The sequence below is a fragment of the Dermacentor albipictus genome, chromosome 5 (assembly GCF_038994185.2).
Source record: "Dermacentor albipictus isolate Rhodes 1998 colony chromosome 5, USDA_Dalb.pri_finalv2, whole genome shotgun sequence".
In the NCBI taxonomy this organism is placed as follows: Eukaryota; Metazoa; Arthropoda; class Arachnida; order Ixodida; family Ixodidae; genus Dermacentor; species Dermacentor albipictus.
The window spans coordinates 101,633,282-101,648,262 of NC_091825.1; the positions used below are offsets into that span (position 1 = coordinate 101,633,282).

At 45.4% G+C, this 14,981-nt stretch overlaps 1 protein-coding gene across 2 annotated transcripts in view; it reads left to right on the plus strand.

Annotated features, from left to right (window-relative positions):
* sev (receptor protein-tyrosine kinase sevenless) overlaps positions 1-14,981 on the plus strand; it is a 163,826-nt gene that overhangs the window by 117,006 nt on the left and 31,839 nt on the right. For both annotated transcript variants that reach the window (XM_070538643.1, XM_070538645.1), the window contains exons 3-14: positions 1,368-1,421; positions 1,518-1,544; positions 2,028-2,088; positions 3,243-3,466; positions 4,793-4,877; positions 6,536-6,687; positions 7,473-7,626; positions 8,417-8,542; positions 9,246-9,427; positions 10,462-10,556; positions 11,214-11,647; positions 14,536-14,628. In XM_070538643.1, the coding sequence (XP_070394744.1) occupies positions 1,368-1,421; positions 1,518-1,544; positions 2,028-2,088; positions 3,243-3,466; positions 4,793-4,877; positions 6,536-6,687; positions 7,473-7,626; positions 8,417-8,542; positions 9,246-9,427; positions 10,462-10,556; positions 11,214-11,647; positions 14,536-14,628 (1,687 nt within the window). The remainder of the gene's footprint in view (positions 1-1,367; positions 1,422-1,517; positions 1,545-2,027; positions 2,089-3,242; positions 3,467-4,792; positions 4,878-6,535; positions 6,688-7,472; positions 7,627-8,416; positions 8,543-9,245; positions 9,428-10,461; positions 10,557-11,213; positions 11,648-14,535; positions 14,629-14,981) is intronic.

A 14,981-nucleotide genomic window follows, 5' to 3' on the forward strand; every position in this document is an offset into this window, starting at 1 on the left:
ACAGCTGGGAATTCCAATGTGTTGCGATCCAAGGAGAAACGGAAAATATCGTTATGTAAGAGGAACTACTATTCTTCATGAGACTACATTGGCAAAAAATGCTTCCCGTTTAAGGAAGCCACCAGTCACTCTTCGCACTACCCGGTCATTTGTTGTGGTGGCTTGTCTGCCAGGCCTTCTCGTTCTTAGCTTTTATTATTAGTAACTAGGCTTTGCTCGTGTGGCACTTTAATCGCTGTTTGACATCCAAAAGTACCTCCGCTGTGCTAACAGCACTTACGTAATTAAGCGAGTTCTAGTCAAGGGTAAAACAGACGCCGACCAATAACATTATAAGAAAAGAAACGAAGACGTTTCGAGTCCCATACGGGGGACTTGTTCACAATCGTTCACAAGCGGGTTCTGTACCTTAGGAGCGTGGGTATTAAATGGTCCCGGTAATCCAGCAATGAGTCTGCATTATACATATTTAATTATTATTCTCCCCCTCCTCATTCCAGTCGAGAAACAAAAGAAAAATATGCCGTAGCAAATTTCCATAGTAACACACTGGTACTAGGTACGAAATATACGATATTATAACAGAACTCACCTGAAAACATATGGATGCCAGGTCCCTTCCCACCTGAAAGTCGCCTTCTCCACATCTTGCGCGTTGGTTCTGTTCCACAGAATTGTGCTCTTGCGGTCGCTTTCCTGCTTCTATTTTGTTCGTTTCATCTCGGCCCTCATTGTTTTCACAGGCGCGTTGTTGCCGTAATAATGACAAAGGAATTCGTGGCGCACGGCCTGGCGCGACGCCAGCGCCAATTATAATTTTTAATGCGTCTTACTCTCCCGCCACAATAGCTAGGGAATCTCTGTGCTGTCGTGTGGCTCCTACGAGGAAAGTAACCGCTGTACACCGTACGGGGTTACGAAGAAAGTATAGCATCTCGAGTGTGGCTTCGAAATATTCTACACGTAAAGATTGAACGACGGAATGTGTTGTAACTTTGTTGTACACTCTTGGTTGCTGTTACTGTGGCCATTGTCGCTGCAGTTGTTGTTTTGCAAACACAAAAAAAGTGGCGCACAGCCATGGCAGAAGTTGATTACAGACGTTAAGCAGAAAGCTTCGCGCCAAGGTGACACGAAAGAAGCAAGTAACACGTGCGCATGCGCGCGCACGCAAATAAACAAATGCACACGCGCAAAAACTCTTACATGGCACACGTAGACAAACATGCACACGAACGCGCCCATACATAAACAAAAATGTACAAAAAATGCGTATAAATGCCAGTCAGAGGATAGAACGAATGAAAATGATTGCGATAATTAAACTCGCATTCTTCATTTGTTGTTCTCCGTTACTATCTTTACAGTGCCGCGACGGTTGTGACAAGTGGCGGTATCCTTCGTCATGTGATCATGTTTGCGTGAGTGACTCAATGCATTTCTAGAAAGAGATATTTGCCTCGATCCCAATCTTTCAAGAGTACCTAAACTTTATTTTTGTCTTTTTCCGCTCACAGAATAAGACCACCTCGTCTCATGGAAAGGTAAGAATATGCTTTCCCAGTAAATACTTGGCCGCACCTTACATCTTACATGGTCGAATATTTTGCGGGCTCTATTAGACTTGACAGGGAACTATAAAATAACAGTTTACAAGAAAATGGTAAGGGAACATTCAGACGCTCGCGCTTTTAACGACTTTCCTTACGTTGCCGGCGCTCTCCGCCATTGCCAGAGCGTTCGCCTCCATTGTTCTGAAACGCTTCCTCCTCGACAGTCAGGCTTCATAGAGATGATATCAGACGAGAGACAAAGACAAGGAAACGGCACATCCCGAATCCAATACTTGGAACCAATTTGTCTTGAGAGACAGCGTTTCGGGTCAAAACTATCCTGCTTTGCGCGTAGATTTCGATAGCTACAAAATGTGAACCAGCCCTTCGAAATGTACTACAAGCTTTTCTCCGCCGATTTACACTGCTATGCGCGGGGAGTTAAGTCGCCATGTTCTTGTCGCTTGCTTTCAGGACCTATTCTGCCTCATGGGATGCAACCTGGCAGTCACGGAATACCTGCGACACATCAAAGGTGGTGTGATTTCTGTATATTATCGGTTCCTTTCTTTTCTCTTTTTGCTCCCACTGGCCATTTATTTTACCTCAACCACAGTTCCGAAGCAATGAAAGGCAGGAAACACTTGTAAAGAAATTTCGATGCGCGCTGAGCGTTTTAGACGATCAACGTAGGCATGTGATGCCCTCCAATATGGGCTCTCGCGCAGATCGATTAGTTTGCTGTAGAATACGAGGTGCCGCTTTATAATTGATGCTATCTTTTTCACGATGCTAATTGTATAACTTTGCGAAAACAACTAATCCAGAATACTTCATCTTCATTAGGTAGAGGGACGTTCTGTAGGAATTTGTTTCAATGGTATCGAAGACCTTCGGGGGGACAAAAGAAGAAACAAAATAAAGTATTTTATGACCCAGTCCACAGCCACTCACCTCTGCAGTGATTAAGGTACTGAATATGCGAGTAAGCTAGTGTGACAAGATGTTATTGCTTGCCCATGTTCATGTGAGTGCGCTGTTCATCTGTGTCATCATGCCAGTAAGACTGAGGTAATGAGAGAGTTTAGCTACCATCTTAATTTTGTGTAGTCCGTTTATTTTCGCCTGCACTGAAAGCAAAGGTATCAGAAAGTGCTCCCAGCGAAAAAGAGCATAAATCAATGATGCAATTATTAATGAGAGCTAGGCTATTGGTAAGGTTTCTCGATTATTACTAATGCGTCAAAAGATGTCGATAAAAGCAGGAGGCTACTAGGAGTGGTGCACTCACAATTAAAAAGGTTTATTACAAAATATACACTTGCACAAAGATTATATAATAAAGAAAGATTCTAAAGTAACACAACGACTTCACTGTGAAAAGCAACGCATTCGAGGGCAGCAGAGAATCGGAGGGCGCACTGATATTTGAAAACTTGCTGGTATAACGTCGGTTAGGTTTCTCGTATGATATGTGTACTTCGATATGTCCGAATCAGGTTTTCGACACTACCGCGGATTGAAATGCGGAGAAGGTACGCTTGCGAGGATGGTTACGTCGACTTGTCGACTTGTCTGGTAACCGATTTGAGACGAGGAAAGAAACGTTACATTTATTTATTTATTTATTTATTTATTTATTTATTTATTTATTTATTTACTTACTTACTTATTTATTTTGGCGCACAGCACAAATCGGCCAGCCACCGCCACCCTACCTGGTGGCCGACTCGCGAACCCACGACACGGTGACCATCCGCTGGAAGGCGTCGCAGCTGGCGCCCAACGTCACCTACCTGGTGCAGTGGAAGTACGAGGCCCTGCCCAGCGACTGGGAGTACTACCGGCCCGACCTGCCGCTCGCCAAGAACGTGCTGCGCGTTCAGGGGCTCCGACCCTACACCAAGTACAGGGTGAGCACAACCGCGGACGCTGAGGCTCGTCGATTAGGCATCATTAGGCATCGATTTGGCAACGAGCTATGGAAAGAACAATGATGGGTGTAACGTTAAGGAATAAGAAAAGAGCAAATGGGGTGAGGTAAGAAACGCGAGTTAATGACATCTCAGTTGAAATCAAGAAAAAGAAATGGGCATGGGCGGGACATGTAATGAGGAGGGAAGATAACCGATGGTCATTAAGGATTACGGACTGGATTCCAAGGGAAGGGAAGCGTAGCAGGTGGCGGCAGAAGGTTAGGTGGGCTGATGAGATCAAGAAGTTCGCAGGGAAAATGTGGCCATAAAAATTAGCACATGACCGGGGTAGTTGAAGAAGTATGGTAGAGGCCTTTGTCCTGCAGTGGGCGTAGCCAGGATGATGATGATAATGATAAGTCGTAACGCATCTGGTTACAAAAACAAACAGAAATAAAAAGAAATGACTGTGTAATGTGCAACTATCCTGCAATGGCAAACAAAGAGAGAATGAGATAGAGAGAAAGACAAAAGGAGAGAGTCAGCTCAGTTTACGGCAAATAAAAAATAGCGCCAGAGGGGCAATACGGAAGTCAAACACAGGCGTACATTTCCTAAATTTTGAGAGCTGTTTAGGCGTTAAATATGTTTTCCGGATTAACAAAGGTCACACACACACACACACACACACACACACACACACACACACACACACACACACACACACACACACACACACACACACACACACACACACACACACACACACACACACACACACACACACACACATATATATATATATATATATATATATATATATATATATATATATATAACGAACAGCTGAGATCTGATGCCGAGTCTTCAGAACATTCACGGGGGTGTCCGGGCACATCGCGCTATCCTCCGCTTACATTGGTCATGCTTTCACTTCCGAGACGTTCCCGGAAGGAGCGTACATCTATCAACTCAAAATGGCTCCTGGACAACTGATTGGGTCAGTACCGTGCCTGACTGCGGACATTACGACAGTTCCTGTATTCCATTTAAAAAAAAAATGAAGGCAGTTTTATGTTGAAATCTACCCTTTTACTATATCTTTAGCAGCCTTTTATATGAAAAAAAGAAAAGAAAGACAAGATATATTTAGTGGAAAATTGTTTAGTCTCAGCCTCTAGCAGCTGCTGCGTGTCACTAACGTGCCTCGTTGTGGTTTCATGCATTTCTACGAAATGACTAGATTTTAGTTGAGCATTATAGAAGAGTACGGCATACGTAGCTACGCTGCTTTTGTCTCATCGCTGTATACTTACCTTGCAGTTCCGAGTTGCCTGGATCCTTCTGCCAAACCAGGGTCCCTTGTTTTCGCAGCCAAGCGTTGTGATATCTACAGAACCCCGCGGAGGTAATACACAAACTTCCTTTTCTTAAAATAAAGAAAAAAGAAATAGAGACAATCAATAAATTCGAGCATCATGCAATAACATGAAAGCATTTCTGGAATAAAAATTGCGGAGCTTTCCCGAAAATTGCAACTGCACGTTTTGCGGCGTAACATTAAGTGTCTGCTTTGAAGATTGTATGCCATAGACCTCGTGAAGCATATGCTGTAAACCAACAGCTGTTCCATCTCACTGATGCGTCGGGGCACCAAAACGCAAACAAATTATTGAAGTTTGAGCATCGATGTATCAGGAAATTCACATGTTTGGCATTGACAATAACAATAAAAAAGCATTCAGTTTGCTTCGGTTCATTACTTTTGAGTAGTGTTGATTTTAATTCAGCAGAGTAAACGCGAAAAACAAACAAGCAAGCAAACTAATCACTCGCTCAAATTCAAAAAGAGGCGGTTGAGCTTCATTTTTAACTCATTTACCTATTCATCCTTTGCGAAAGAAGCGGTTACATGGTTCCAAAAAATATTTCTTTTTATTTCTTCATTTCAAATATTTCAATTAGTACGATACGTAAAACACAGGGGAAGCATAAATACGCGATCGGATGTCTTACAGGACTGTAGGGAGGGACCTACCAATGGTAAACAGTTTGGGGTTAGTACAATACAGTCATACAGTAGCAGTTAACATCGCATACAGGGTGTGCTAATCAGCAGTAAAGATATAATACAAACTCTCAGAAAAAAAAAATTGGAGGACGCTTAAGCTTCGCCTTCAAGAGTGGGACGCGACAGCGTTCCCGTCGACCCGCCAAGGGGTATAAGACAATGCGCTACGGCACAGCAATCACTTACGATGCGCCCCGCATCGGACTTAGCGCCCACCTATCACGCGGTGAGCGTCAAGCAACGCAGCGTTCGGCGCGGCGACGAAACGTGCGCCTGAGCGAACGAAACGAACCAAAGAACTCGGTGTCTCGGAGGGGAAATGATCTACGCCAGCCAAACGTCGTGATCGGCACGGGCAGAAAGATAGATAGTAATCTAAACCGGAAGCACGGCGAAGCGTCGTCAGGGGAGAGGGAGTCCCGCGACGCGCCTGGCAGCGGTCCCAATGCGCGCGCGGCGCTCCTCCTGTCGGGGCAGCGCCGTACATTGAGAGGAGGGGGTCTTCTGTGTTTGCCGCAAGATGGCTCTGCGTGTGCGGAAAGCGCAGAAGAAATGCAGCGGAAACGCACTTCGCAACTCGTGTAATTGTGACTTCTGTACGTTACATGTTCATAATTACCGATATACACCGCAGCATAACTTTCCACGGCTCGTTTCGAAGGCAACACCGCATTCACTAGAGGCGCGTTTGCACCGCTTGGAAGCATCGAACTCGTGGCTGAGTGGTAGCGTCTCCGTCTCACACTCCGGAGACCTGGGTTCGATTCCCACCGGGCCAATCTTGGAAGTTGCTTTTTATTTATGAAGCGCCTGCCGTGATTTATCGCTCACGGTCAACGCCGCCGACGCCGACACCCGACGCCGACGACACCGGCTTTTCTGCGACACGAGCTCCTTAACGCTATCGCGTTAAAAAACACAGCTTCGTGTATCTAGCTCTCTGATGTCTCTTCGATGTTTCTCTTCATTCAATTTTTTCCATTTTACGTGAACAGTTCCTTCCACCCCACCAAAGATCACCAGCCTCACAACTGTCGGCCCTCGAAGCATCGCGGTCAGTTGGGACCCTCCGCTGTTCCCCAATGGGCCAATCCTTTCCTACGCTCTCTATCTCGTGGAACACCCCAGCGGCTTCACAACGGTCAAGGTGCGTAAGCCTGGGCCACTGCATGCAAAGCTAATGGGACAGATAACTGCAGTAATCAGTATTTATTTATCAACTATCTCAGTGAACTCTTCGCTCAGCGCACATAAGAAAAAATGAAAGCCCCCACAGACAAAGGAACGCAGAGAGCAATGCACATACCGCACGACTACTGATCCAACTAGCGTGTTGAAACTGCGTCGAGCTGCTTGCTGCACTTAAGAAGTTTATTGCCGGAATTGAGACAGCCTAGGACACAATGCAAACAGTACGGCTACTTTAACAGAGCAGTCATACTGTGTGCGTTATGTTATAGGCTGTCTCAGTTCCGGAAATCAACTTCTTAAGTGCAGCAAGCAGCTCGACGCAGTTTTAACGCACTAACTGCTTTGCATCGCTTGAGCAAGTATGGGTTGTCGTTCTCGTCTTGATTTCTTCTGATTACATGAGTACATTTGTCGCTACTTCAATGCCAAGTAATAATTTGGTTTAAAGATTCAAGAAAAAAAAGGAGAACATTTCTCGTAGCATGCAGTAAATAGCAGTGATGTCACCAGTTACAGCTTTAAATATAGCTTCTCGAGTGCATAATGCATCACTACGTTGTTGCTAGAAGCTTATATACATATAGTATGACGTGCCGTTATCTCTGAAATATATGAGCACCAGCTTCATAAATGATCTTTTTTCTCTACAGAACTCTTAAATAGTACAGTTTGTAGGATGCCTACATTGTACAGTTATTTTATCCTGGTGGTCCTTGAGCAGTCCTTTTCTCGGGTTTCCAGGATGTCTCGGACGTGTCTGGAGGCCTGTACTTCATGTTCAGCGGCCTTCGACCGGAAGTTCTGTACACGGTGTCCGTTGCTACTAACAACAATCTCGGCATGGGACCGGCTGACAAGCGCAACATCACAACACCTCCGCAGAGCGTGAGCAACAGTAAGTGTCATCCACCATTGCTCCTTGCGAGCCTAGTTTTAAGAACTATGTCATAAGAACGAATTCAAAACTTCTCTCCAAAGCCTACCCTGTATGTAAAAGCAACCAACGCTATATACTGCCGGTCTCGAACCAAAGCCCTTTCGACGATGCTACAGCCTAACTTTTGATGGTCAGAATTGTCGCCATAGCGGATCTTTGAAACGTCCCGAGAACGTTCTACAAAGATTCGAGGTGACTTAGCCCATGGTAAAGCTCCTGGTATAGTAACCGTACTTCGGCGTACCATCGGCTTTATTGCAACGGGTTTTTACCGTATAAGTGCAAAAGGCTACCGTGCTTATGAGATCTAGATACAAGTCAGTCTAAATCTGAAAGTGAAGTGAACGAACGTCTGTCAGGCACTGCGAGTACGCATGGAATACTGATTAGCCTTCTAATAGGCAAAATCTTGTTCTCTAATCGAACCTTGAATGCAGCAGCCTATTTGTTTTTGTTTTTTAGTGCCACTTGGACACCCCCAAGAAATTAGTAGTATTACCGTCAGCATTCTGTAAGATGTATATCTGTTTATTTATTATTAAGTGAAGAAAAATGGGAACGTAAAATGTCTGCAGCAGTCCAAAGACCTTCTGCATTCGCTTTTACGAGGGCAGGCGCACCTGCGTGGTAGCTCAATTTCAAAGTGGATGGCAGCTATGTTTTGTGCCGCAGTTTGTTTCGGCAATCAGGTGTGCTGCTTACTTACTGGTGCTTGTAAGACAAGGATTATTTCTTGCTTTTCTTTCAGTGATACCGATTCCCGAACCGTACCTCATCATCGCCACAAAGCGGCAAGTGCTGAGACAAGGGCTGAGCATCATGGACGCAGCGGTGGCAGAATTCTACACACCGTCGCATTCTGTTGAGATAGTTGGTACGTGTATACGGCTCAGGATGGTAATCCCAGCTTATTGTTCATACGCGAGTTTTGCGTTTGTATTATTTCGACTAGGAAAAGCATATCTTCACCATTATCACCATCAGCTTGTCCAAGTTTTCTGCTAGACAAATGCCTCTAGAGATATACAATTACCCCGATCTCCGTCAACCGAACACACCCTTATGCCAGCGAGTTTCCGAGTACCCTCACTCCCGATTTCTGCAGGCCCTGACTGCGTTTCAGTTTAGGGAAAATTTTATGAAAGCCGACATTCGTTTTATTTTGAAGCAGTCACAATCGCCCGTGTCCACTAATAAATTTCTGGACCTACATTTTTGTGTATTACATTGTCGTACCGCTTGTTCTCCCACGTAAGACGTTGGGTAATCGAACGTATGCCCCGCTTTCACATTACTTCCTCTTCGCACCATCGTTCTAAAGGGTTCTTCAATCTTAGAATGTCTCTCTTAAGACAAGACAATTTAGGAGCAATGTGCCGATGTCTGTTTGCCCCGGACATTTCCGTTACGTGCTTCTTTGTTACCTTAGGCGGGCTTCGACCAAGCTGTCGACCATGCCTGAATGTTCGCAAATGCATACCAGATCCCGCATCTTTACTTCCCTTTCTCTCTTTCCCTTTATGCTTCTTGTATCACTTGTGGTGTTGATCGTTTCCTCTGCCTTTTCCTACTTGCAGGCGTCGCCATGTACGTGTCTCAGAACGTGCTCTTCGTGGCGGACAGCTCGGGCACTATCTATCGCGTTGACCTCTCGGAAAAGTTTCGCTACAGCCCGATCATGCACAACGCCTCTAGTCATCCAGGTCTCCTATCAGTCGATTGGTTGAGTCAACTGCTCTACATAGTAGAAGACGGCCAGGTCAGTGGACTTGTGCAGCAAGCGCATTTTGGATTGTGGTTGCTCTTTTGCCGCTGATGCAGTTTGCCTCGGAATTGACAGCCGACTTTTTCTTTACAATTTTGCACACTGGCAGTGGCCAACAACTGATTTGCTGCTCAATTTATGGGAATTGCAGGATGGAATTCCGGATGCGACAAGTGCAATAACATGGCGGCTCAATGAAAAAAAGAATATTGCGCTCGTATTTTGCTGTACGTTGAAGACTACCGGCTGGCGGAAGCCAATGCTCAGGCCCACGCTATAGCACCTCTCACAGTCGTAGTGCGAATTTGATAGTTAAGCTTCAAAGTGTGTCGCTTTTGCTCCAAGAAGTGTGACTGAAAAGTCGCCTAGCACAACCCATTAGTTAGGGTACGTTACGTGCCAACTTTACGAAACAACGCAATTTGCTCCAAGGGCTCATGGCCTCGCTAAATGTCACTTCAATTTCACTGTCTGTCTCTGATGATGAAATTAATAATAATACACTCCCTCCTCCGTGAACTTGCGTTTCTTCTTCCAGCAATGTTGAAACGTTCAAGAACTGAACTTAAGGCGTGTTCAGTTGGATATATGTTCCGGATACGCTGAGCATTCATCTCCAGCGAAGCCAAGGACATGCAAAAAATGACTTCGTACGCTATTTACGTACGTCGACAGCGTCCTTGTATTTAAGTGGGAGGCAATCGTTATTTGCTTGCACTGTGTTGGAATGGCAAGAGAGGCAGTCTGCAGGAGCAGTTTTTCCGTGGGATGAACAGAAATCACTGTTCTGCTTCCCTTTTTTTTCACCACTTATCAGTCTGCAGTGACATACCTAATCGACCTGGATTACGCGGTGATCGGTGTAGTAAAGACAGTTGCATGCGTGAGCAGTTTGCCTTCTACCGTAATTGACATTGCTGGCAGAATTGCGCTGATGTTAAAAAAAGCCGCCTTACTTCTTAACATTCAAAGGAGTATAAATTGTGTGATCGTTTAAAGCTATCTGTATTTTTTTTTCTTTCACACAGATAACCCGGTGTAACTTCACTGGGCAGGATTGCCGAACGGCCGTGTGGGGATTTGAGCAGAGACCAAGCGAAATGAAGGTTGATCCCTATAATGGGTACGTATAATCTCTTGTGCATATTTTGAATGGAACCTAATGCAACTCGACGAATTGTCTTACCGGATGATCCAGTTAGCACAAAACCTCTTCCTCGACTCCGCACTGTGCAGGGGAGAGTTTTGGTAGGATAAAATTAAAGGGTGCCTATCCGCGAGGATAACACTGAGAAGTTAAGCAGCCGTGCAGCGACTGACAACAATATTGCAGTAGAATACAAAAGGGGCTTAATTGAGAGAGCTATCTTAAGTTGAACGACATTGAACAGCACGCATGACGACAAACGCAAGGTCACATGACGCTTCGTACTTTCAATCTAACTTTTTCACCGAATACAGCCGCTTCAACGGCGTAAAAAAATCCTATAAATACGCATTCCGAAACTACGGAAGATCCAAACATAGTAGCTACAGAGTGACGTCATTTGCGACAATGTTGACGAGTAGTCGTTTGCGATGACGATGGTGAGAATGAACTTTCTCGGCACCATTTCATCAACATGATGATGATGATGATGATGATGATGATGATGATGCGATCGTCACCATCATAGTTGTAACTTCATTGCGACAATGCAATTGTGACAGAAGTGGGTCGATGGAAGATGCATCGCGATGAGCTAACCTTCGAGTGATAGACGTTTCTTCACCCCCGCAGCTACCTTTACTGGGTCCTCCAAAACGGCACCACGGGGGGCCTCTACCGCATCGACCTGGCGCGCATTCTCAAGAGCGCCGCGGCGAGGCACGACGCGCAGCTGCTGGTCAAGGACACCGACCTCAGGACGTTCGTGGTCGACTACAAGAACTACCGTCTGCTGCTGCCGAAGAAGTCGCAGAACACCGTCGTGTCCGTGTCGCTCTCGGCGGGCGACGAGACCGACGTGCGCCGCAACTCGCAGCGCCACCAGTTCACCGACGTGCGCCGTCTGGACGCGCACGGCGGCAACCTGTACTGGACCACGGCCGCCGAGGCCTTCGGCGAGGAGTACCACGACAAGGGCGACAAGTTCTACCACAACAAGTACACCCTCGAGGGACATCCGCTCGTCTACCTGGGCGTGTTCCACCCGCTCTCCCAGCCTTTCCCGGGTGAGCCTGGTCTCTGACCCGCGCGTGGTTGTGCCTAACGGGTCCACTGCCTCCGCACTGCTGTGGAAGGAACGCTAGCTAGAAACAACTTAATCACTTTGGAGTGATGAATAATTCTTTCAGCACTCTTCGTCAAATTGATTGACGCCGTAGTACTGAGGGACAACATTAAGCACCGCTTCGATGTATCGTCGCCTATCACCTGTGCTTTTTTAAAGAAAGCTTTAAATGGTGAATATGACTTTCGCACAGAAAATGGGGGAGGATATTGTTTGCAAGTGCTGTTTATTTGGTTCTGGTTTATAGGCATGTCCAGGTGTCTCTCTCTCTCTCCGTGCGTGTGTGTGCGTGTGTGTGCGTGTGCGTGTGAGTGCGTAGAGAGAGGCGCCACGAAAATCGCCTCCGGCGAAACTGCCGATTTTTCTTTTAAGACTTCTTTGGTTAGAACGCTGCCCGAGGAACTCAAACACAACGCTAAGCCTTGCTATCGCTGTCAATGGGTTGCGATACTGCCAGCGTTTTATGCCGGCACCTCGTCCTTGTAGTGCATGCGCTGGTGTCTCTACAGAGAGCAACTGCGACAGCTTAAAATCTCTTTCGGCAATACTGTCTCACGCGTTTCGGGGTTTCGCAGTTTTATGCTAAAGAGTGCACGCTGTGAGCGGAATCCCTTAATATTGTATTCCCCTGCATAAAACTGACATATGGCTGCGACAATATTCACCGAAACTCGAGAGATCGACCAGGGCAACTGCGGAGGTTTCGCAAGGTATGCATGTAGAATTAGCGCAAGGAAGGTTTGTGTGTGGCAAAAGCTGTGTAGCGTTTTACGTCCTATCAGTAGAGAAGAATAAATGAGTCGCGATCATCATCCACTGCTAATCGAATATATTGTGAACATCGTGGTTGAAACGTTTCAGTGATGACAGGTTTCACCGTTGCGAGGTTGTGGCCAATGCATTTTTACCGAGCTGTATGTCCCATAGCTACATTTAAATTCACTTTAAGGAAAGTTTACATCTGTAATAGAACGAGACACTCTTATAAGGCTCTTTATAGTATCTCAAATAAGGAAAACCGAAGTAAAGGCTGAAGCGCAAGAGTGTGCATATAAGCCGATGCAGGGAAAAATAGTCAGTGAATCGTAATCGCCTGTATGTAAAGCAACCTGAAGTCCGGCCGAAGCCTTTCCGAACTGTTTTTAAAACACTTTTCGGAAGCAGTGCCTCAATGGCAGTCAGACAAGATCAGTAAGGCATTTTCCTTTGTAGCGACCAACTGTGTGCGCCCCTGTTAGAGATGGTGAGACAGCGCGGAGCTCGAAATATGACTTAGTCGTCGCTTCGCATTTCAGTTTAATTTCGTCCCTTACATCTTTGTGTCATTTAAAACGGTTTTGAGTGGCTTTACTGCGTCAGTAGTTAATGTTGGTTTCGCCCGATATCGATAAATCCCGTGTATGTCACGGGACACTTTATCGACGATTTGAATTGGTTGCTTTAGGACAGGGCACTTGGTGAGGCGAGCTGAAAGTTCACGCACACACAGAGTACGGTGTAGAGACCTTTTTCGGCAATTGGCATACCTAATTTGAACGAGCCCGAATAATTACGTAACGTTTTCATTATTGCCTAAAGCGAGGGGCACCCTATGGCACAGTATAATGGGCTTGCAATATGTAATTTCTTCGCTCTCCATCTAGCTTTGAAATTTGCAAAAAAAAAAAAAAATCTGCATAAGTTGGTGGTTGGTCGCAGTGGTGACGCTGGAAAGAAGTGAGTGATTAGGGGCACTCAGCTGGAATACTGGAGCCGAATTCACAAAGCTGCTTATTTGTAAGTGCTCTTTGTCATGACCGGATGCCTCCGCTAGTAATATGTACAGCATCAGTGTTGGATGGAATTCGTTCCCACGAAAAATTATCCCGCAATAACTTTTTGTGAATAACGGCCCTAGAGAAATGATGCAAAATCTTTGTCCGTCGTAAGTACAAAATATCTGCAACATTCGGATCGCAAGAAGCAACACTGTGTCACCAATGAGTCTTTCTGAAGCGAACAAATACTGCTGGTGAAGCAGTTGATGTCCATGTTTTGTATAGATGTGCACGTCTGTAAGTATTCTTTTAGCTGGATTTAAATACGAAGCAGTCGTTGCCATGTGGTGTAACGGTGGTCAGTAGTAGCGGCGGCGTCAGGATTCGAAAACTATGTTCATGAGCAGCGTCCCTCGTTGAAGCTCGGACCACTAAGATGTGCTATTCCGGGCTAATCGAGCCGCATGGCGCGAAATTCTTCGTTGTTATAATGTCACTGGTTGTAACTGCACCGTAGTGGTGCTCTAATGGCGCAAGCCGCTCATATATTTACCTATTTTGTTGTTCCTTTGTTTAATAGTGACTCTTTTGTCAATATTTTTTTTTTTTTGGAAAATGGCAAATTTGAAGTATTGCGAGCAAATATATTTCGAGGCTGCACTTGCTAACACTGAGAGCGATTCAAAATCATCATGGTTTCACAATGTTTACTGAGCTTTTCATGCCGGAGGAGGAAGGCGAAAAGAAAGGGAGAAGGCAGGGTTGTTTTAGGTGGGAAGGGTACTTAGCGTTTTCGCGCATAAGCGTCTCGTGTGCTGCATTAATGTTATGTCTGTAAAGCGTTACTAACAAAGAAATCGTCATCCTCTCTGTCTCAATGCTGCCCCAGATCACCAGGACACCAGGTAAGCTGATAGGAAGCCACTTGAACACATATCTTCCTTGGTTTTCGAACGTTAGGCAAGCTGACCTATCCTGCGTAGTGCCTTATTGTGCTAAGTGTTTCATCTTTTTTTTTAAATCGTGCAGTGAGAATGATTGATTAAGTCTTTGAACTTTACTTCCGTCTCAGTTCCTGTCAACCCAGTCCAAGGAGTGCAAGCCATTTTCAAGGAGGATCTAGCTAAGATCGCTTGGGAGAAACCGCGACTTCTTGGGGGATTAGGTAAGTCAGAAAAGAGAAGCTTGTGTTACCTTCCCCATATGCTTGGCTTTGTCCAGCCAAATAGCGCAAACCCTGAGCACACATTTTTTCAGGCTCTTGAGTTGTGGTCGTTCACAAACAGGCTGTCTAGCTGTAGAACACTAACAGTTTTGGGAAATTTTCTCCAGAAAGAAGGCTGCAGATTGCATATACTTATGCTCTTTTGTATTGTTAATTTGATGAATTCTGTTAGAATGAAGCTTCGGTTTCTTTTTTTTTCTTTGCGACTAAAAGCTGTTTCGAAAACTCTATTTCTTTGCATGTTTCTGTTATAAGTAGTCAAACTGCCTGGTTTGGCTAAGTTATCTGTTTTC